We start from the raw sequence: 20,452 nt of genomic DNA on the forward strand, positions 1-20,452 counted from the left end.
AGAGAAATAAAGAACAGTATGAGCATATCATGTGAGTTTCACCGTTTGTGTCTGAAAAAGTAAAAAAAATTAAGTCAAAAGATGAACTGTGATAAAAAAGTAGTAATGTATTCTTTCAGTAAAGAAAAATTGCAAAACCGGTTTGACAAAAAAAAGAAATAAAATTGCAAAACCCGTGAAGGGTAGTGGCACATACGAAAAACTAAAAAATATTGAGGGTGTTTCAGTCAATTAAAGGCAACAACACAGTTAGTGTATGCACTCCCGGTCAAATAAAAGTCCCACAAGTATCCATTTTCTCACTCTGTAAAACAGTGCAGATAACGGAGCTCCCAGACAACAGACACCGACGAGAAACGTGAGTCGTCTTTATCTCTCTCTCTTCTCTGGTTCACGGAGAAACAGTTTTTGGGAACTAACAAATGTTCCAAAACTGAAGCTTCTTCTCGCAAACTTATGACTGTAAATCACAGAAAACCATGCCCATTTCTTCTCAATTTTCAACGTTTTTTTTTTCCAGTTCATAGGAAATTGCATTAACCAATTTTATTAGTACTAGTCTGCGTCGTTACCGAAATAACTGGATTTTTTTGTGATTTCAGTTTGAAAAACTTGTACATTTGCATAAATCGAGTGTAGTGTTAGTGTGAATATATGCATGGAGATATGTGCAGTGTTTTTTCTTCAATTTTTTTTTTGTTGTTGTGTAAATGGTGAATTGAATTCTGTTATAGGTTTAGCTTGGAAGGAATGCTGAAAGGACTACGGGATTGCGGTGGAGTACAGTGAGGTTAACGGTGTCACCGTTAATTCAGGTAATGTTTGTTGCAATTTTGATGGAGTTCTATTGAAAATGTGTCAATTCCTTTCCATTTTATTAGTAATTTTGTTTTTGGTGAAGAAAAAGTGAATAGGTAAATAGAATTATTATAGGTTATTTTTGATATGTCGTTGACTCATTCTTTTGAGATTCCTCCGCAGCTGAAATTCTGATAGCTGCACTTCTATTACAACGGGATCTGTTGGAAGCAATCCTTTTGGGTGCATTCTGATTACATATGATGCTTTTGAGTGTATTTTGATGGTACTGCATGTCTGCGACATTGACTGGAACTTGAATCTGATGAACTATGCATAGCGGATGTTTTATAGAAGTCTATATTAAGTCGGCAATGTTGTTCTCCCCGAGTTTTACTTAATGAATTCAACCTGCTTGATTAAAAGAGCTGGTGGAGACATCTTGATTTTTTGTTAAAGTTTTGAGCGAGTTGCTGTTGTTATAGTGGTCATCCTGCTGATCTGTAGATGTGCTTCTTATTGAATTGAAATTTAGAGAGAGTTGAGGGAATATCTAGGATTTACATATGGCTTCATTGGACCATTTTGGGGATGTTGCAAATATCGCACAGCTTACTGGAATAGATGCGGTGAGGCTAATTGGGATGATTGTGAAAGCTGCTGCCACAGCCCGGATGCACAAGAAGAATTGCAGGCAGTTTGCACAGCATCTCAAGCTAATTGGAAATTTATTGGAGCAGCTCAAGATTACTGAACTTAAGAGGTATCCGGAAACCCGAGAGCCATTGGAACATCTTGAAGATGCATTGAGGAGGTCTTATTTATTGGTCAACAGCTGTCAGGACAGGAGCTACCTTTATCTGTTGGCTATGGGGTGGAACATTGTATACCAGTTTCGCAGGGCTCAGAATGAGATTGACCAATACTTGAAGATTATTCCTCTTATCACTCTGGTGGATAATGCTCGAGTCAGGGTATGGAGACTTTGCTCTTTTTGTCCATAGTGTTTACCCTTCAGCTTTATGTGCTTTCATTATCTGTTTGTTTCATTGCTCTTCCATCTTAAGATCTATCTTTGTTCTTTCTCATTTTTGCTAATGACATGGTAAGGAACTAAGGATATATTCCGAGTTTGGTATCTGCAAATCTTGGTTAGGTAGCCTTTCTGGATGTCTGTTTGATACCCATGTTATGAGCTATGATATGAGATTTCTTTATCCTGCAAATCTTTCACCCATTTTATATCATCAGAGATTACTTGATTGGTTAATTGCTATTCAACATTTCTTTTATGGTATTGAGGAAAAATAAGACAGATTTGGCATTTGATCCCCGTTTCTTTGCTTTGCCAAAGCCATCAAAACATGAATATGTTTGTATCAGGGAACAAGTAACAATAAACCAACAATAGTGGCACAAAATCCCATAGTTTATTCTTTATAGCTTTCCAGGGGAAACCACAAAGTGGGATCAACTAATGTACAATAGCTTCTAATACAAATATTTGGTTCTAGCAAATTAGAGCTCTATGTATGATAAATAGTCCATTTTTACTAAGTTTATCAGGTATGTCATGTGTTTGAGATTTTAGGATGGTGTAAAAACAATTGAGGTAACAAATATGAGACAACTATATTCAGTACAGCTTTCATATGGAAAGCATAAACTGCATCAACTATCACACATTTTACTGTACAATAGCTTCTAATACATTTTGTTTCCTGCAAAATAGAGCTATTTGATGAGTAGTTCCTTTTCCACAAGATTATAAGGTGGGTCATGTTAAAGAATGACAAAAGTCCCACATTAGTGGTTAATGAGATGGGTGGACTCCTTATTAGACTTGAGTTATGCCAAAGGCCTAATTTCACATGGTATCTGAGCAAGGCTCATCACACCCAATGTTGGGGCCCCCAAAAATAAAAAATTGCCCACCCACCTTCGCATCTGGGCATGAGGTGGGATGTTAAAGAATGACAAAAGTCTCACATTGGTGGTTAATGAGATGGGTGGACTCCTTATAAGGCTTGGACAATCCTCCTCCTTTAGAGCTAGCTTTTGGGTGTGAGTTAGGCCCAAAATCTAATTTCACAGGTCATGTGTTGGAGATTTGGGATGATTTACAATCAATGAGATGATTGAGGGAAAGAAAAGCATGAGACAGCAGAGTCAAACTGCAGCGCCTCAGAATTACGTGAGCGGTCGAGCAGATGGTCTGTAGAAAATATGGAAATGGGATTAATATAGTCAAATAAAGAGCTTGACAACATTTTTTGTTCCATGTGTGTATGTGTGGGATTATTGCCTCAAAAACTGATTTGTCTCCAATACTTGGTTGGATTTTAACTAATCATCCATCAAAGGTTCGAAGACATTTATGTTTCTCTCTCCCTGCACCACAACTTTGATTCTCTTATCTCCACCTTCTCAAATGCACAACAGATGATGAGTATAGTTGAAGGCTAGGGTGTACAGAATTCTTTTAACAGCTCTTTTCATTACTATGGAAACCATAAACTGTTTGGTAATTCTCTATATGGACAAGTCGTCTTTTCTCAGAATATAAATGAGAGCAGGCCCATGCACTTTTGGAAAGTGAAGCTACTATGAGTCTATCTTACTTTATTTTTTGGATAATGGTAGTGTCTGGACTAGCTTGAATTAGGTACCTGCTACCTCCCACCAGCGCGCACGTCTATCTGGTAACTCTTCTCACCTAGGATTAGGCTGATGGGAAGCAATCACATCGAGTTTTTTTGTTTTCGCCAGGATCTGAACCCTGGTATCCAAGGTTTTACACTAACTTCATTGATAACTTGGCAACATTCTAAACTCTCGTCTATTTTAAGTCTATTACAATGAAGAAGGGGGCAGCTGTGTTGTTTAACTATTTCAACCATCTAGGTAGAATCTCTTAAAGTGAGAGTTTCTTATCATGTTTAAGTTGGAGAAAATTGCACTGGTAATAAGACAGTCCATCTGATACAATAAGAGTAACCTGTTACTTTACCTAATATTCTTGTTCTTCAAATATCAACTCAAGCATGTTTAAGCTTTATTTGACTGCAATCACTCACAATTGGAAAGAGTTTTTACATACATATGTTCACAATAACCTATATCTAGTTTATCTTCCAAGTTGATAGATCTTGCTTTCCATATGTTGACAGGAAAGGTTGGAATATATTGAAATGGACCAGCGTGAATACACACTGGAGGTTGAAGATATGAAGGTGCAAGAAGTGATTATGAAACCAGAGCCTTCTAAAGATGATACAATAATATTAACGAAGAACCTTTCCTGTTCTTACCCAAGAGTGCCTATCAATGAGGCAATTCAAAAAGAAAATGAAAAACTCCAACTAGAACTACAGCGCTCACAAGCTAATTTAGATGTAGGCCAGTGTGAATTCATTCAGCATCTTCTGGATGTCACAGAAGTAGTTGCCACTAACTCTCTATCATTGAAGAGTTCACCTGCCAAACCTCTCAAAAAGTTGGATCTGAGTTACTCAAATGTTGATAATGAGAAGGTATATTATGACGATTATGCTAAAAGTGATGAGAAACAGTCAACTTCAAGGTAAGTTGCTTAAGTGTAGTAGCTTAACTGTAATTTTCTGTTGGAAGCTGTAGTATCTCTTAAATCAAGTGTGAGGCTAGGGTCCATAGCCTGCTTTCAACAAATTCTTTTAAATGCTTAAAAATATTTACAGAAACACTTCATCAGTTACGTCAAGACATGACCTGCTTTCCTCAAAGGGTTCACATCGATATGAAGAGTGGCATTCAGATCTGCTGGGCTGCTGTTCAGAACCTCTCTTATGTATGTTCCAGAATAATGTTCTATATTCTCCATTCCATGTATCTTGTGATGTTTAATTCCCATTATGCTAAGAAAGAAAGCACAATGTTTTGATGCTTGAAAGCGCTTGATAACAAACATCATCATTTTGGAACGATATCATTATATTAAGTGCAATATCAAGATAATCCTAGTTAATACCGGATTTACTATGCAGGTATTAAAACCCTTTTCTTTCCTTGTGGTACATTTTCTAGAGTTGCCAGTGTTGCTGAGGACAGGCATATATGTAAGTGGCTTTATATTCCATTTAAAACTTTTTTGTCTATTATTGCTCTAGTTGAGAGTAATTTGGGGTGAAAACTAAACCATCCTTTTTGTAATTATTAATCTTCTTTCTCTTTGTTAATAAATGATGGAACTGGTTCAATTAGTAACTCTTGTCATTCTTTCTTTGTCTAGAAGTTTGCGGTTAAATCTTAGCATTACACTCTACTGTACAGTCAGATATTGTCAAACTTTTGTTTCCTTGGTTGATTTTCTGATCTTTGGTAATCTAACAGAGCTTATGTATTAGCAGCCTTGTCAACTATTTCAACTTTAGGAACTAGATGAACTGGTTCATTGAAGTTCAATTTAAAAAGTCACTGGACCCATCAAAAGTAGGTCAATAGCTCTTTCTCAACTAGCATTACATTGATTATGCAAGAATAAGAACTACAAGGCCATCATTATGTCTTTTAAGTTGAATCACCATAAAATGTTGAACTTTAAATTGAAGCGTTATGTTCAAATTCTGTGGAAGTTACCCATTTAAAAAAAATAAAAAAATAAATTCAAATTCTGTGGGCATAATCAGATATATTATAGCAATCTTCTCTAATTGAAAATTCAAGAACTATTTCCTTGCCTTTTGTATCAACTGCTGTAGTTCTGCTTTTTTTTTTTTTACAGTTTATTCCTTTTGATACGTTGAAGCTAACTAAAAAAAAAACCTTGAATGTGTGAGATGCAGCTTCAGCGGATGCTTGTAATGAATTAATGGCTTATTCCTTGATACTGTCCTGCTGTTGTTACACATGTTGCATCAGAAAGAAGCTTCGGAAAAAGCTAAACATCAGGGTAAAGAGAGAGAGTTATTTAAAAAATAAGTACCTGATCATACATGCTGTGTCAACTCATGTGCACTGGTGATTTTCTTTTTCTTTTCTTTTCAGGGAGGTTGTGTTGATGATTTTCTTTCTCATTTAATGTGCTGTTGCTGTGCTCTTGTCCAAGAATTGCGCGAAGTCAAGATACGTGGGACACATGGTATGCTTCACAGGAAAATTCCACTCCCTATTTCATATGTTTAGGATACTTTTTTTTTTTGTTTTAACAAGATTTGGCTGGGAATTGCATAGTAATTTCTTAACTTGGCTTTAAGTTCATTTTTAATAAAGTGATTCACCGATTAATGATGCAGGTATAGAGAAGACGAAAATAAGCCCTCCAACCACTCAATTCATGGAATCCTAAGAAGCTAAACCTGGCTTTTTAGCACTAAAAATATCAGAAAGCACTATACGGAGGTATGGTTCGTTGCTATTGTTACTTGATACGTGGGTTTCTTTGTGTGTTTAAATCTTCTATGCAATAATGTTATTCTTTGATGCGCAGGTTCAGTGTGTATAAATGACCCAGAGTTGTTTATTCGTTTACATGGTTACTGGTGACTATACATGTATGTGATGTAAGAATCTGTTTTATGTGGTGTACATACAGGATTATTATGGTGTAACTATGGATGAATATCATGACGTATTTTTTGTGAAAATAAAAGATAACAACTATTAGGCTGTTGCAGTTCCAATCTTTGTTAATGTGAAGATTTTATCACACACACCCCCACCCCACGCCCCCAATATAAAGAAGAAAAAACTCCCCCTTTTTCTGTTGTTGAGTGAACCCAAACCATGTAGCATAAAGCCATAAATCAAGGAATAAAATTCGAATTGTAATACAAATGCATGTCTGATAAAGGCCTATCCAGTTACTATGGTACATCAAAGGACGAGGCTTATGGTCAATAGGTGGGAATAATGGGATGAAAATCATAGGAGATCATGGTTAAACTTTCACCAAGACAAAAAGATTTGTAAGTCCAGTATGGCTGATAATCTAGGGGTGGCAAAATCAGTTCAAATAATCATGACCTGCCAAACCCGTTTATGTTTCGGCATGTTAATAACCCGTTTGATTTAATAACTGGACTCATTTTGACCCTTCTCATTTCAGTCCATTGTAAAATTTAATAACCCGTTTGATTTAATAACTGGACTCATTTTGACCCTTCTCATTTCAGTCCATTGTAAAATTTAATAACCCGTTTGATTTAATAACTGGACTCATTTTGACCTGCTCATTTCAGTTCATTGTAAAATTAGGCCGATATGCAATTCAAATTGATCTATAAGAAGTTGCGAAACTACGTAGTTTTTAAAGAAATATTTTTTTATTTGATATGTTTTCTGGTAAAAAGTTTTATTAGGTACTCAAATCTTAGTAAGAATTGAACGGATTGACTTATAATCCACTTTTAAGCTCATTAACATGAAACAATTTGCTAAAGATAAATATATGAAAAGAAGTATAGAACAAAAGTTTAGCGGAATGCAAATTTGAGCAATTTCAAATACTATAGTACAGGAGCAAATATTGATCGTCCCCTTTGTACAAAATCATATTGTCAACGAGACAAATATGAAACAATTTGCTTACGACAAATGTCCTTGTTCTAAAATGTGAAACAGTAGTCACCAAAGTTACAATACAATTGTAACTATTTTTTCATCCTTAACTAGAAATTACGGATTCAAGTCCTGAAAATGAAGTCGTCTTAACAAAGAACAAAGAGCGTCATGTATGTATCAAAGTGGAACTGAATTTAGATTAGTCAGATCCCAAAACGGGATGGGAAGAAGAGAAAGGATGAAACAGTGAAGATGTCGTTTTCAAGCAACAGCAAAATTTTAATGCTTCTAATTAACTGCTACTAAGGTTTGGTGAGAAATATGTATAAAAGACTTCTAACGAAAAAAATAATCCATATAGTCCGGAAAGACTTTTCGCATGTCTAAAAATATGAATACAAGTGTGACAGTTCAAGCAACATTATCAATTCATAATTTCCAAGTAAGAATAGACAATTTTAGGAACTCAAAGAATACATTTATGTGATACACATGACTTAAATAAATAAGTTTAAAAAGTTAGAACTCAACAGTTGCATGCCATAAAATAATGGTTAGAAGTTGCACTCTTTGTTGGTGCTACTCCTTTGTTGAAAACAAAAAAAAATAATCTAACCACCCTTCCAACCCACGCAAATTAACATAACAACCACTATTTCCTTGACCTTTCTCCTATAATAAAATCAAATCCCACATTAAAATGTTTCATCACTCTTCTTCTAAACCCAAAATGGCTTTCAAGAAATTGCTTATCTCAATTTGTACTTTCAAGGATGTGTTGATGTTAAAGGTGATTGAAGCCAGTAATAATAATCAGAATAAATCAAGAGTTCATCATGAAGTGGCTGGTGAAAAGTGTTGTGTGTGCTTATCAAGATTGAAGGATGGAGAAGATAGTAGAGTGTTGCCTTGTTTACATGAATTTCATCGCGAATGTGTCGATAGGTGGTTAGATGGTGCAGGGAGAACGTGTCCTGTTTGTAGGTTTTCGATGGAAGATGGAAAGAAGTTGTGTTTAATAACAGAGGATTTAACAGAGGAGATGGTTATATGGTTTTCGTCTTTTCATGTTGCTGGCTTTTGATCAACTGTAAAATATAGTAATAACATGTTGATAATGTAGCAGTGCGAAGCATTGCCTAGTCACTATATTTGGTCACGAAACATTGGAATCATAAAAGAGAAGTCACAAATGCTTTCTCTAGTTCTCCATATGAATCATCTCAGTTCCTTCCTCAACAGGCCTAGTCCCTAAACTAAATAGGACACTTATAATCGCGATCATGCTGTATCAGCTCTTGTTTGGGGTGCATTGATTTCTAGTTTTCGTTGTACACCTTTTGATACCATTTTAATTAATTTTTCCATATGAACAGCGAAAACAAAAAAAAAAGTTCCGTTACCGGGAATCGAACCCGGGTCTCCTGGGTGAAAGCCAGATATCCTAACCGCTGGACGATAACGGAATTTGATGTTATATATGTTGAGAATATGTTACTTAAACAAACACTGTCTTTTTTTTTGTTACACACTAGATTCTTGGTAACCAATTAACACACAGAATAACATCAGTTAAAACTTATTCACAAAGTATTGAAGATAAGAGTTGTAACTGAACCATACACCAATCGATTGATTTCTGATTTTGATTTGTACGTCAAAATAATTGAATTTAAACCTATATATGAAGTTCACATGAATTTAAAATCTACTAAATTCTCTTGAATCAAACAAAACATACACTTTTGTAAAGGAATACTTTGCCTAGTTCATATGTAGTTTATTAATTGAAATATATTGAATTGGAGTAGTAATAATTTCCCTATAGACACTTTTCAACTTTTTTTTGTCACTTTACTTTCCACTATAATGCAATATATTGATCTCCAACTTAAACATGGTACAATCGATTGACTTGACTGGACCTAGAACCGTCAAAATGGGCTTAGTCCATGGGGTCGGCCCAACCCTACCCGTTATTGGGGTAGGGTTGAGATATAATTTTTCAAGCCCATTTAAAACTAGGGCTTATAATCCCGGTCCATATAAGCCCTTGGCCCTTGAGGCTTGATCGGGGCTGGGCCGGGGTCGGCCCATGGGCCACAACTTTTTATTCAACAATAATTTACAATAATCTCATTAGTATAAAATCTAATAATTTGAATACACGCTATGTTGTAATATTATGAATCTTCATACCCAGATACAAGTATCTCGGAATATATGGACTTAAAATTAGGTTAATTCGTTCTAGATACACTCTATCAAAGTAGATTCGCATGTATCTAGGATACATATACAAATCTCACACCCTCGCCTCCCTCCCATCTTGCTTGTCACTCTCTTATCTCACTCGCATATCTGGTATGCGAGATACATGCTAATTGCACTAAATTTTTGCTAGTGTTATTGAAACAACACCACTATTTGCCATATTTGATTTGAAAATCTTCTCATTTTCTTGATGTTATAGAATTAGAAGTTTGAAAGAAACAAAAAAGGGCTAGCCCGCCCCAGCCCTCGGCCCTTCTAGGGTTGGGTTGGGTTGAGCATTTTTAGGCCCTATCAAATGAAGGGTCAGCCCGCCCTAGCCCTTCAAATTTCTTGTCCCGCGAGATTTGGATCGGATGGAGCTGGGACGACCCTTTTTGACAGCTCTAACTGGACCCATACATTTTAACTTCAATTGTTCCAAACAAAACTTGTGTTGTAGTATATAATTGATGCAACAAAAGAGAAAAAGAAAGAGCAGATTCACATTCAATTATATAGTGAAAAAAAGACAATTGGCCCACATTTACATCTGTTGACCACAATTGGCTAAGGTTCCAATAGACATGGATGAGGATGACTCTATGGCCCTTGAAAATGACTCCACTCTTTCTGTGTTTTCTCTTACGTCATGTATCGTTTACTTCGAAGTAAGGTTATTTCTAAGATTACAGTCACTCTGTCCCAATTTACGTAACATATATAGTTGAAAATTTAAAATTCGAACTTTTAAATTTTGATAGTGAATTCCAACACGAATGCTTTAAGTTTGTGTAAACAAATTGAATCCCAAATTTCATATTGGAATTACTACACAGTAAGGACTGGTAAAAATCTAAATCATTGTTTCTTCATGATGCACTTGAGCCGAGTCTTTCGAAAACAACTCTCTCTACTTTTTCGAGACATTTGCATATACTTTAATTTACTCTCTCCAAACTCTACATGGTGAATTTTACTGAATATATTGTTATGGCAAGGATTGTGAATAAATGTCCAATTTCACGTATACAACAAGACCATCATTCTTTGTTGAAAGTAATACGTCAAAATGCAGCAAAAAGAGCATCAAGCATCACCATCAACTAACATAAGTACTAATAATATGGACGAAGAAAGAAATAAATATTCCTAGCAAAACATTGGGCTAAATTAGTGACAGTGATGGCACAACAGAAAAATAAATAAATAAATAAATGAAAGTGATAGGAACCAAGAGAAGCAATTTCTACCCCAAATAACCTATGATTCCAAACTTTGGACTGTATGATGCGCTACTACACATACTCCTTATTCCAGCCCAACATATTAACAAATTGCAATAAAAGACAGTACCACGTTACACGAGGCCTCACCTTCTCCCAACCACTCACTTTACTTTTTTCTCATTCATTTAATATCCAAAATTCACTTGTCCAAATTATTCTTAATTCCCATAATGTAGGGTTTACTTATTAGGGAAAAATATCATTCATCTTGACCAAAACCTTTTTTACCTTGAAATTTTCTATTCAACGAAATCACATTTTGGAGGTAACCACCATTATTACTACAAGAAATAAAGGTTTTTCCATCATGAATTAATAAAAAATTTATGTTATTAAATTTGATTCTTTTTCACTTCATTACCATCAGACTAGTTTGCTAAAAAAATGTATAGTGATAAACAAATTTTCATTAAAATACAGAAAAGTGTCATTAATATTTTTTCTTTTCTACTATTTCAATCATCTGAAATAGTCACTAAACATTTATCAATGAGGGTTTCATAACAATAGTGATTTTTTTAATAGTGTGTTAGCGAAGGGATGAGAAGGGTTCAATTAAAACTTCTTTGCTAGAAAATTGTATTTTGCGAAAGGGGGTGAAAATGTGAAATCATATTATCTATGTACCATTTATAACAAATCATTTGATTATTGATTAGAGTTATAGATAGGGGTGTGCACTATTCAGATTAAATCGAATAACCAAATCAAATCAAACCGAATTTTTATTTGGATTGGTTTTGGATTAATAAATTATTTTGTTTGATTTTTTGGTTTGGTTTCGAATTTTAAAAAATAAAAACCGGAAAACCGAAAAAAAACCCGAATTATATATATATATATATATATATAAGTTAACCACTTTTGTTACTTTTTGGTTATTGCCTTTCATGATGATTACGTTTATATTTTATGTTTGAATTACATCTATAGTAGGTATACTTATAAGTATTGTGTTTTAAGTTTTACTTACGATTTATATTAGAAAGAACATTTAAGGGATTAAATATTATTACTTTGGTTATATATGTTATTAATTATTGACATAACCGAATAACCAAACCGAAAAAAGCCGAACCGAATAGAGGAAAATCAAACCAAACCAAATTTATTTTGGATTGGATTGGGTTACACTTTTACAAAACTAAAAACCAAAAATCCAAACCAAATAATGTAAAACCAAACTGAAAAACCGAATGCACACCCCTAATTATAGAGATATTAATAATATAAGAACTAATTACTCAAATTTTTTGTTATTTTCTTTTTATATCCCTACATAAATTAACTTATAATTTAAATATATTTTATTTAAACTTGTGAGATTATAAAATGAGGACCAATTACTCAAATTAATTTTCTTTAAAAGAAAGAAAAAGAATACCTGTTTGGATTGATTTAGGGCTTTTGATTACTTTTTTTTTTTGTTATTTCAACTTTAAACAAGTGCTTACCCAAACAAAAACAAACAATATAAAACTGATTAAAAGCTATTTTAGCTTAAAATTATTTAAAATAAGTCTATTCAAATGACAAGTCACAAATAACATGCCAGCCAAATTTAGATAGAAAGGGATGGATGGAACAAATGAATAGATACAGAAATACGAATTCCAGCTTGTTTGCTGGTGATTGTTTTCATTGCCATAAAAGACTAAACCGTCTTTCTATTTTTCCCTTCTTAATACTCTAACGACAAATTATAATAAGAGGCCTTTCTTTTCTCAAAATGGAGCGGTTGACGTCCGATGAAGAGAGTTCTTTTTTGGAACTTGAATAGCTGCAGCTAAGCGTAACTGTCCAAATTAAGAAAAACACCAATCAATTCTGAGTCATTTATTTGTTTGTTCTAATTAAAGAAAGTCATTAGTTATAAACAGAATTTAAAACATGGTGTAATAAAAGATAAAAGGACCTGTTGCTGCTGCTTCTTGAGCCTTGCATTTTCTTCAACTAAATGTGCCACTTCCGTCTCCAACTCATTCAAATAGGCCTGCAAAAATCATCAATGGCCAAAAAAGAAAACAGAGAAAATCAGCATATTGAAGCAACATAGTTTATCTGTTGTGTTTTTATAAAAAAACATAATTTATTGCTAAAAATCGACAGGACAACAGAAAAGAACAAATGATGATTAAGATAAAGAGAGTGTCACTTTCCTGCTTTCTAGCTCTTGATCTAGAAGCAGACTCTCTGTTCTTGATCATCCTCTGATTTCTTCTGTCCCCTGTAGAATTGTCCTCTGTTTCAGGTACAACCCTTTTTCTTCCACTAACATTTGGTTGGTGCAAGATTGAGTTTTGCCTTAAAGGGTTATCAAAGAAATGAAGCTCTGGAACAGAGTTCAAATTCAGCATAGTTGTAGCTGAAACAGGGGAGGCTGCTGCTGCTGGTGAAGATTCATTAGCAAAAGGCCTAGCCAAAAATTCTTGTAAAATCATTCCACCAAAATTAGCACCTTGATGATTATGATCATGAAGATGATGTTGATGATCTTTAGAGTAATTAGTAGTGTGATCTTGAAGTGAAGAAAGATTAATATCTTTCCACACTTCTTCCATTGTTTTGAGTCTTGGAGAAAATGGGGAATGAGATGAAGATGAAGATGAAGAAGACCTGCTTGATGACCACATAATTGGATTCTTGAAAAAAAATATATAGAGAACAAAGAGTTGGGAATGTACTCTTTTTATGTTGAACTATTACTATTTCTTTCTAGTAGTAGTAGTACCATTAACTAGGGAGCAATCTTGATAAGAGAAAATTGTTTGTGTTGTCATGTCGGAGTGGTAAGTACAATAATCTACTTGACACTTTGGCGGTGAGTTTGTACTATTTCTTCATAAAGTCACCTTAAAAACGTACCAACTTGGGTTAACAAGACATATGAACTGAGTTTTTGTTTCAAGAGTGAACTTGTTTATCAACCAATTTCATTTCAACTGGTAAAACTGTTGGTCAAATATTAAAAACAACTTACATTAAAAAATAATGTAGTAAACTTTATATCCTTTTATGAAGTACAACTACCTAGTCGGCTATCGTGTTTGTATATTATCAAGTAAATATATCTAAAAAGATCATTCAATTTTGAGGAGTTCTCTTGTAAAGTCATTCAATTTTGTTTTGTATTTAAAAAATACTCAACTTTGAGTTTTGCTTTTATAAAATCACTCAATAAACGTCTTCATGAAGAATCCTCCAACAAGGTTTCTCTCAAGTCTACTAGCAGGCAGCAGCTAAAGAAGGAAATTATAGTCTAAACATAATCTCCTCTTTGATTTGTAATAATCCAATTAAGTTCGAAATCATTAATATTATGCAAGTGAATATAGTAACTGTTTAGTATGTATAAAATCTCTCTATTTACCAAAAATAAAAAAGAGATATTTGAGTAAAGTTTTTATTTATGGAAGAGAGAAAAGAGGAAAAGTCAAACTCAAACTCAAGCAAAAAAGTTTTATCATGTTAAGTAATTTTCTTATAATAAATTTAATTGAGTGATTTTATAAAAAAAAAACTCAAAGTTGAGTGATTTTATTGATACAAAACAAAGTTTAATGACTTTATAAGATGAATCCTCAAAGTTGGATGACATTTTAAGATTTATTATCATAGAAGATTTAATGTTGTAGCTCATACTGTAGTTAATTTTTTAATTTCTTTGTTGTCTGATTTTTATTTTTTTTGGGAAAGACTATTTCCAAGTTGGATGGTAAATGATGTTGAACGATCCTTTGGATATATTATGTCTATAATGGATTAATATATGACAGTTTTAGGCGGAAAAAATATCATTGGAAAAACATGTGTAGGCATTTTGACAACATGTAAAAAGGGCCAAAATGGCTCTTGCTCAATTGGTTTTTGATATAAAAATATAGGTCAAACACATATTCAGACCTTAAATTTGTTCCTAAATTTCATTTTGACACTTCAACTCAACCTTGTTTCATTTTAACCCTTCAACTCTAATTCTTATGTTCCATTTTGACACTTCTTTCCAAAGAATCAACAAAATGGGATGTGTGTATTTTACATGCCATGACATGACACAAAGTCTTAAGTCATCCACGACCTCTTAAAGTTTTCTGCATATTTCATTTAGACACCTTAATTAGGACTATTACCTATTGAACGCTTAAATTGTTCAAAAAATGGACCTATTAAACACAAAATGTTGATACGACAAAAGAAGTGTTTTTCACTTCCTATGGGTGCGTGAAAGTTTTTGAAATATTGTTTTATTTTTATTTTTTCCAAAAAAACTTACACTTTTTCTTCTTTAATTGACACTTGGCATTGAAATATTATTTTATTTTTATTTTTTCCAAAATATGGGTGACTATCTAGGGAAATTACTCCTAACTTGCCCTTATTTTTTATTTTGTTATGCTAACTTAGCTTGTTCCATTTTAATCCTTCAACTCTAATTTTATAGTAACATTTAAATACAAAATATTAAATTTATGATTTCTTTATTTTCATTTATGTTCTTCATTTTCACTTTTTCATTTTAAAAATCAACGTCAATATCTTTTTTTTTAAAATAATAATAATAATAATAATAATAATGGATGAACTTTTTTAATTTTTTTTTTAGAGTTTCTTTACATTATTATATGAAAAAATAATCGACGAAAGTGTGTTGGTTTTCTTTTTTAAACAATTAATAAAATTAAATAACACCACATTTTTTTATTCATATCTAGTCTATTTGGACTAACTCAAATATCAGCTTTCTAATTTTTCATTCAACTAAATACGAGTAAAAAAAAACTCATGTTCATTGCTAATTAATAACATTACAAAAAAATGTTGAAACTCGATAGACTTCGTTGGGTTGTCATTGATATTCTTAAGAAAGAAAATTGACTCACTTTCGTCGGTAATTTTTCACGCAAAAATATAGGGAAACTCTTAAAAAGAAATTGTTACTTTAAAAAAATAAAATCAATGATCATCCGTCAATTTTAATTTTTGACAATAAATAACGGATGAACGTCGATTTTTAAAATTAGGATTTTGTGTTAAATGGTACATAAAAAAATAGAATTGAAGGGTAATCTTTTTTTTTTTTTTTTTTTTGTCTTTCACTCTCTTAGAGAAAGTGTGATGCACACACTTGCCACATCACTTAGAAGTGCCAAAATAGAGCATAAAAATTGGAGTCGAAGTGTTAAAATGAAACAAGGTTGAGTTGGAGTGCCCAAATAAAATTTAGGAACAAGTTTAAGGGTCTATATATGTGTTTGGCCAAAAATATATTATGTCCAACTATTAAGATTAATGAAAATAAAAAGTAAGAATAACGAGTAAACACTTTCACTTTGAGCGTGAATATCTGCATATTTTTCAACTTATTTATGCCAAATTTGAATGTCTAGCATATATGTCATGAAGTAATTAATAATAATGACAAAATTAGCCTACTCATTATCAAATTAGTTTCCTTTTTTACAATCTGTAGCATCAATATTCATGAATTCATCTGTTGTTAGCATAAAAAGGTGGAATCATCATAATTCAAAGGTGTCCATGTGCTTTAGTATTTTTGTCACTATTTTTTGTTTGTTTGTTATACTTTCACTATGATTTTCAATTTTTGACTATACTTTCACTTAAATTAAACAACTCAACATCATAAATAAATAAACAATAGTGACTTTTCCTCTCTTCTTTTGAGAAAAGAACAACCAATTTTAACAAATTGTCAAAAAAAATTGGCCAAACGAACTATCAAAACTCCAATTATATTGCGTCGTTCTAATTCCATGCTAGCCTGCTTCTACCACATAGATGAAAAAGTTAGACGATTTGCTTTTCCTACTAGGTCATGTAATCTATTTTATGAAAGAAAGTTACTCCCTTCATTTCAAATTAATTGAATTTTTGAGGTGTTTCACTCTTTAAGGGTGTGTTTGGTATGAAGGAAAACATTTTCCGGAAAATGTTTTCCTTCATACCAAACACACCCTAAAAAGAAGAAGATTAAGATATAAATTAGGCATAACTTTCTTTTTACCCTTATTAATTATTACTCCTCCATTCCATATTAAGTTAATTTTGAGACATTTTTTCATTTTTCAAATTAACTTAATTGTTCAGTTTTTAAAACTACTTTTAGAGTGTTCTTCTAATTTTACCCCTTTATTAGTTAGTATTGAAATTAGTTTTTAATTAGTGTTAAGTTATTTTAATCATAAATTTGACAATAATTGATAAGGATAAAAATGGAAAACTAGGTTTAATTTATGTCTTAATCTACTTTTGTTAATGGGTGTGAAACATCTCAAAAATTAACTTAATATGAAATGGAGGGAGTATCAAATTTATGATTAAAATAACTAAATATTAATTAAATCACTAATTTCAATACTAACTAATAAAGGGGTAAAATTAGAAGAACACTCTAAAAGTAGTTTTAAAAACTGAACAATTAAGTTAATTTGAAAAATGAAAAATGTCTCAAAAATTAACTTAATATGGAATGGAGGGAGTAATAATTAATAAGGGTAAAAAAGAAAGTTATGCCTAATTTATATCTTAATCTTCTTCTTTTAGGGTGTGTTTGGTATGAAGGAAAACATTTTCCGGAAAATGTTTTCCTTCATACCAAACACACCCTAAAAAGAAGAAGATTAAGATATAAATTAGGCATAACTTTCTTTTTTACCCTTATTAATTATTACTCCCTCCATTCCATATTAAGTTAATTTTGAGACATTTTTTCATTTTTCAAATTAACTTAATTGTTCAGTTTTTAAAACTACTTTTAGAGTGTTCTTCTAATTTTACCCCTTTATTAGTTAGTATTGAAATTAGTGATTTAATTAATATTTAGTTATTTTAATCATAAATTTGACAATAATTGATAAGGATAAAAATGGAAAACTAGGTTTAATTTATGTCTTAATCTACTTTTGTTAATGGGTGTGAAACATCTCAAAAATTAACTTAATATGGAATGGAGGAGTAATAATTAATAAGGGTAAAAAGAAAGTTATGCCTAATTTATATCTTAATCTTCTTCTTTTTAGGGTGTGTTTGGTATGAAGGAAAACATTTTCCGGAAAATGTTTTCCTTCATACCAAACACACCCTAAAAGAAGAAGATTAAGATATAAATTAGGCATAACTTTCTTTTTTACCCTTATTAATTATTACTCCCTCCATTCCATATTAAGTTAATTTTTGAGACATTTTTCATTTTTCAAATTAACTTAATTGTTCAGTTTTTAAAACTACTTTTAGAGTGTTCTTCTAATTTTACCCTTTATTAGTTAGTATTGAAATTAGTGATTAATTAATATTTAGTTATTTTAATCATAAATTTGACAATAATTGATAAGGATAAAAATGGAAAACTAGGTTTAATTTATGTCTTAATCTACTTTTGTTAATGGGTGTGAAACATCTCAAAAATTAACTTAATATGAAATGGAGGGAGTATCAAATTTATGATTAAAATAACTTAACACTAATTAAAAACTAATTTCAATACTAACTAATGAAGGGTAAAATTGAAAGAACATTCTAAAAATAGTCTTAAAAATTGAACAATTAAGTTAAGTAATTTGAAAAATGAAAAATATCTCAACAATTCAATTAATTTGAAATGGAGAAAGTACAAAACAACATTGTAAGTGTTAGTTGAAACTGTTCCTTCCTTAATCAAAGGTCTCAATTTGAGTCCTAGATACGAAAAGTCCTTAGTGGGAGCACTTCTTCTGAATGGTGTCCTACACAACATAAATTCAAATATAATCGAACTTTAATATGAATATTAGAGATTTTTTTTAAAAAAAAGTGTTGGTTAAGAGAAGGAAACTAGTGGAGAAAGAAAGAAAGATTAGAATCCATTTTTGAGAGTGGACAGCCAAATGGAGTAATAATAACCCTGGAGAATGCAGAGAAGCACCTGTCAACTCTTATTAATGTAGCCTTTTTGTCACTATTCCTGTTTTTTTTGTCAAGTAGAGAATCTGATAGGAGTTTTCCTATCTATCTAGTTTCCTTGTTGGGTTGCAATTTAGTCTCAGCTACAGATCCTAATTGTCTCCCCAACAAGACTAACATAGTGCAAAAAATAAATGTGTCATCTCAGTTTCATTATAAAGTCCAATAGTGTCACTATATACTAATCATGTTCATTGTGAATTGAATACTCTATAACACATTGCTATAGAGAGATTAATCAGAGTCCAAAACCAAAAAGGCAACAAATTTTTTCGAAAACTCTAAAGGAGCAACTCATTTAATTATGAAATCAAAAGGGCAACAATTTTTAACGCCGTGTAAATCAGATTTTCTAAAACAAGGCTCAAATTTCAATGAGCGTTACAAGGCTCAAATTCCGATGAGCCTTGTAAGGCTCAGCTGCCAATGAGCCTTGCAGGCTGTTAATTTTAAAAAAAAAAACATTACTCGTTTTATTTTCTTGTTTGTTAAAAGTCTAATAATAATAATAATAATAATAATACATAGTTGTTGATATGATGCATAAAGATAGTTTAGACCTTATTGCTAGCCATTACTTTGTGGCTTTTCAAATGAACTAAACCCAATAGTTTAGACCTTATTTACTACTTATTTGATATATTTTTTTCTTCAACTTTTTTTTATGTGAAATTATAATTTGATTTATTCACTTGCAGAATTATAAAATTCAGCCTTCTTTAGTCATATTTTATTTTGGTGGAAATGCCCTATTGATGAATATGTTATACTTCATATCAAGGTAAATATACTTTATAAATTAATAATTTATAGTAAACATGAACCATGCATATGTTTACTCTATACTTTCATTATTACTACTAAAAATATTTTTAGACTAGAATTAGAGGGCTTAACCCAGAAGGGAAGCCCTTTCAAAAAATTCTCAATGGCCAAGGCAGAACCCAGGCCAAAGAGGGGTTTGGAAATAGTTTTCAACCAGCAATAGACGCGCCTCGGTTAGAACCTCACTAGCTGCGTCATTGCCCCAAGCGCAAAGATAATTTTCCCTGTTACCTGCTATCTCTTATTATATGCCTCGTTTCTGGAACGTTGTCTTGATGTGTCCGATGTGGGAGATAATTAGTGGTTACCATAAGCCATATAGCTAAACCAAAGCTACAATAGAAATGGTTAGTAAATGGAAAACACAAACTAAAACGTTGTAAATGAAAGGATTCGTATTAGGGACGCCGTTGGTTTAAAGTGAAATGAAAGCCAACAACTTGCTTGCTTGCCTTTTGTAAATCGGATAATGCACATAAATGTCAATTAAGACCAAGTTAAACGACACACCTATATATTATCTCAATATTTAATGATACTATCAATATTTTTACCTATGTTATGTTTTATTTATTCAGTAAAAAATCAAACTACATCACATAAATTGATACGAAAGAAATAGTTCAAATTACTTAACTTCATGTACCTTGATTTGAACTAGCAAAAGGTGGCCCAATTTGTTTGGGATTTTAGGTGCTTACAAAATTGGTCCAACATTGAGGTGGGCAGGTGGCCCTTTGTTCGAAGAAAGTTTGCAAATTTTGGATTGAAAATTTTAAAATATATTTATTTTG

General features: G+C 32.1%; 2 protein-coding genes and 1 non-coding gene across 4 annotated transcripts; 1 reads left to right on the forward strand and 2 right to left on the reverse strand.

Annotated features, from left to right (window-relative positions):
* Positions 1–284: 284 nt before the first annotated feature.
* LOC102601323 (protein MID1-COMPLEMENTING ACTIVITY 1-like) lies at positions 285–6,448 on the forward strand. 2 transcript variants are annotated; one of them, XM_006340709.2, is made up of 10 exons: positions 285–358; positions 735–815; positions 982–1,772; positions 3,969–4,381; positions 4,515–4,624; positions 4,821–4,892; positions 5,619–5,725; positions 5,821–5,914; positions 6,069–6,174; positions 6,263–6,448. In XM_006340709.2, exons 3-9 carry the CDS (start codon positions 1,365–1,367, stop codon positions 6,119–6,121), a joined length of 1,257 nt encoding a protein of 418 aa, XP_006340771.1. In that variant the 5' UTR covers positions 285–358; positions 735–815; positions 982–1,364; the 3' UTR covers positions 6,122–6,174; positions 6,263–6,448. The 2 variants fall into 2 exon arrangements, with proteins under 2 accessions (XP_006340771.1, XP_006340772.1); XM_006340710.2 differs by lacking the exon at positions 285–358 and adding an exon at positions 365–462.
* A 2,281-nt stretch (positions 6,449–8,729) lies between these two features.
* TRNAE-UUC (transfer RNA glutamic acid (anticodon UUC)) lies at positions 8,730–8,801 on the reverse strand. Its single transcript has one exon. It is a non-coding gene; the product is annotated as a tRNA-Glu (tRNA).
* A 3,629-nt stretch (positions 8,802–12,430) lies between these two features.
* LOC102601324 (protein FD) lies at positions 12,431–13,832 on the reverse strand. Its single transcript, XM_006340882.2, has 3 exons — positions 13,038–13,832; positions 12,790–12,871; positions 12,431–12,670 (listed from the first exon to the last, which is right to left on the reverse strand). Exons 1-3 carry the CDS (start codon positions 13,505–13,507, stop codon positions 12,599–12,601), a joined length of 624 nt encoding a protein of 207 aa, XP_006340944.1. The 5' UTR covers positions 13,508–13,832; the 3' UTR covers positions 12,431–12,598.
* Between the last annotated feature and the right edge of the window lie 6,620 nt (positions 13,833–20,452).

Source organism: Solanum tuberosum, unplaced genomic scaffold (assembly GCF_000226075.1).
Source record: "Solanum tuberosum cultivar DM 1-3 516 R44 unplaced genomic scaffold, SolTub_3.0 scf00020, whole genome shotgun sequence".
NCBI classification, from domain to species: domain Eukaryota; kingdom Viridiplantae; phylum Streptophyta; class Magnoliopsida; order Solanales; family Solanaceae; genus Solanum; species Solanum tuberosum.

What these genes read in the sequence shown, in the direction of transcription:
- LOC102601323 (XM_006340709.2), top strand. Translation starts at nt 1,365, where the DNA reads ATGGCTTCATTGGACCATTTTGGGGATGTTGCAAATATCGCACAGCTT. An exon ending in TGGATAATGCTCGAGTCAGG is followed by an intron (nt 1,773 to 3,968) that starts GTATGGAGACTT and finishes ATATGTTGACAG; the next exon opens with GAAAGGTTGGAATATATTGA. An exon ending in CTGTTCAGAACCTCTCTTAT is followed by an intron (nt 4,625 to 4,820) that starts GTATGTTCCAGA and finishes TTTACTATGCAG; the next exon opens with GTATTAAAACCCTTTTCTTT.
- LOC102601324 (XM_006340882.2), bottom strand. Translation starts at nt 13,507, where the DNA reads ATGTGGTCATCAAGCAGGTCTTCTTCATCTTCATCTTCATCTCATTCC. An exon ending in TCTAGATCAAGAGCTAGAAA is followed by an intron (nt 12,872 to 13,037) that starts GCAGGAAAGTGA and finishes TTGATGATTTTT; the next exon opens with GCAGGCCTATTTGAATGAGT. An exon ending in TCAAGAAGCAGCAGCAACAG is followed by an intron (nt 12,671 to 12,789) that starts GTCCTTTTATCT and finishes TAATTTGGACAG; the next exon opens with TTACGCTTAGCTGCAGCTAT.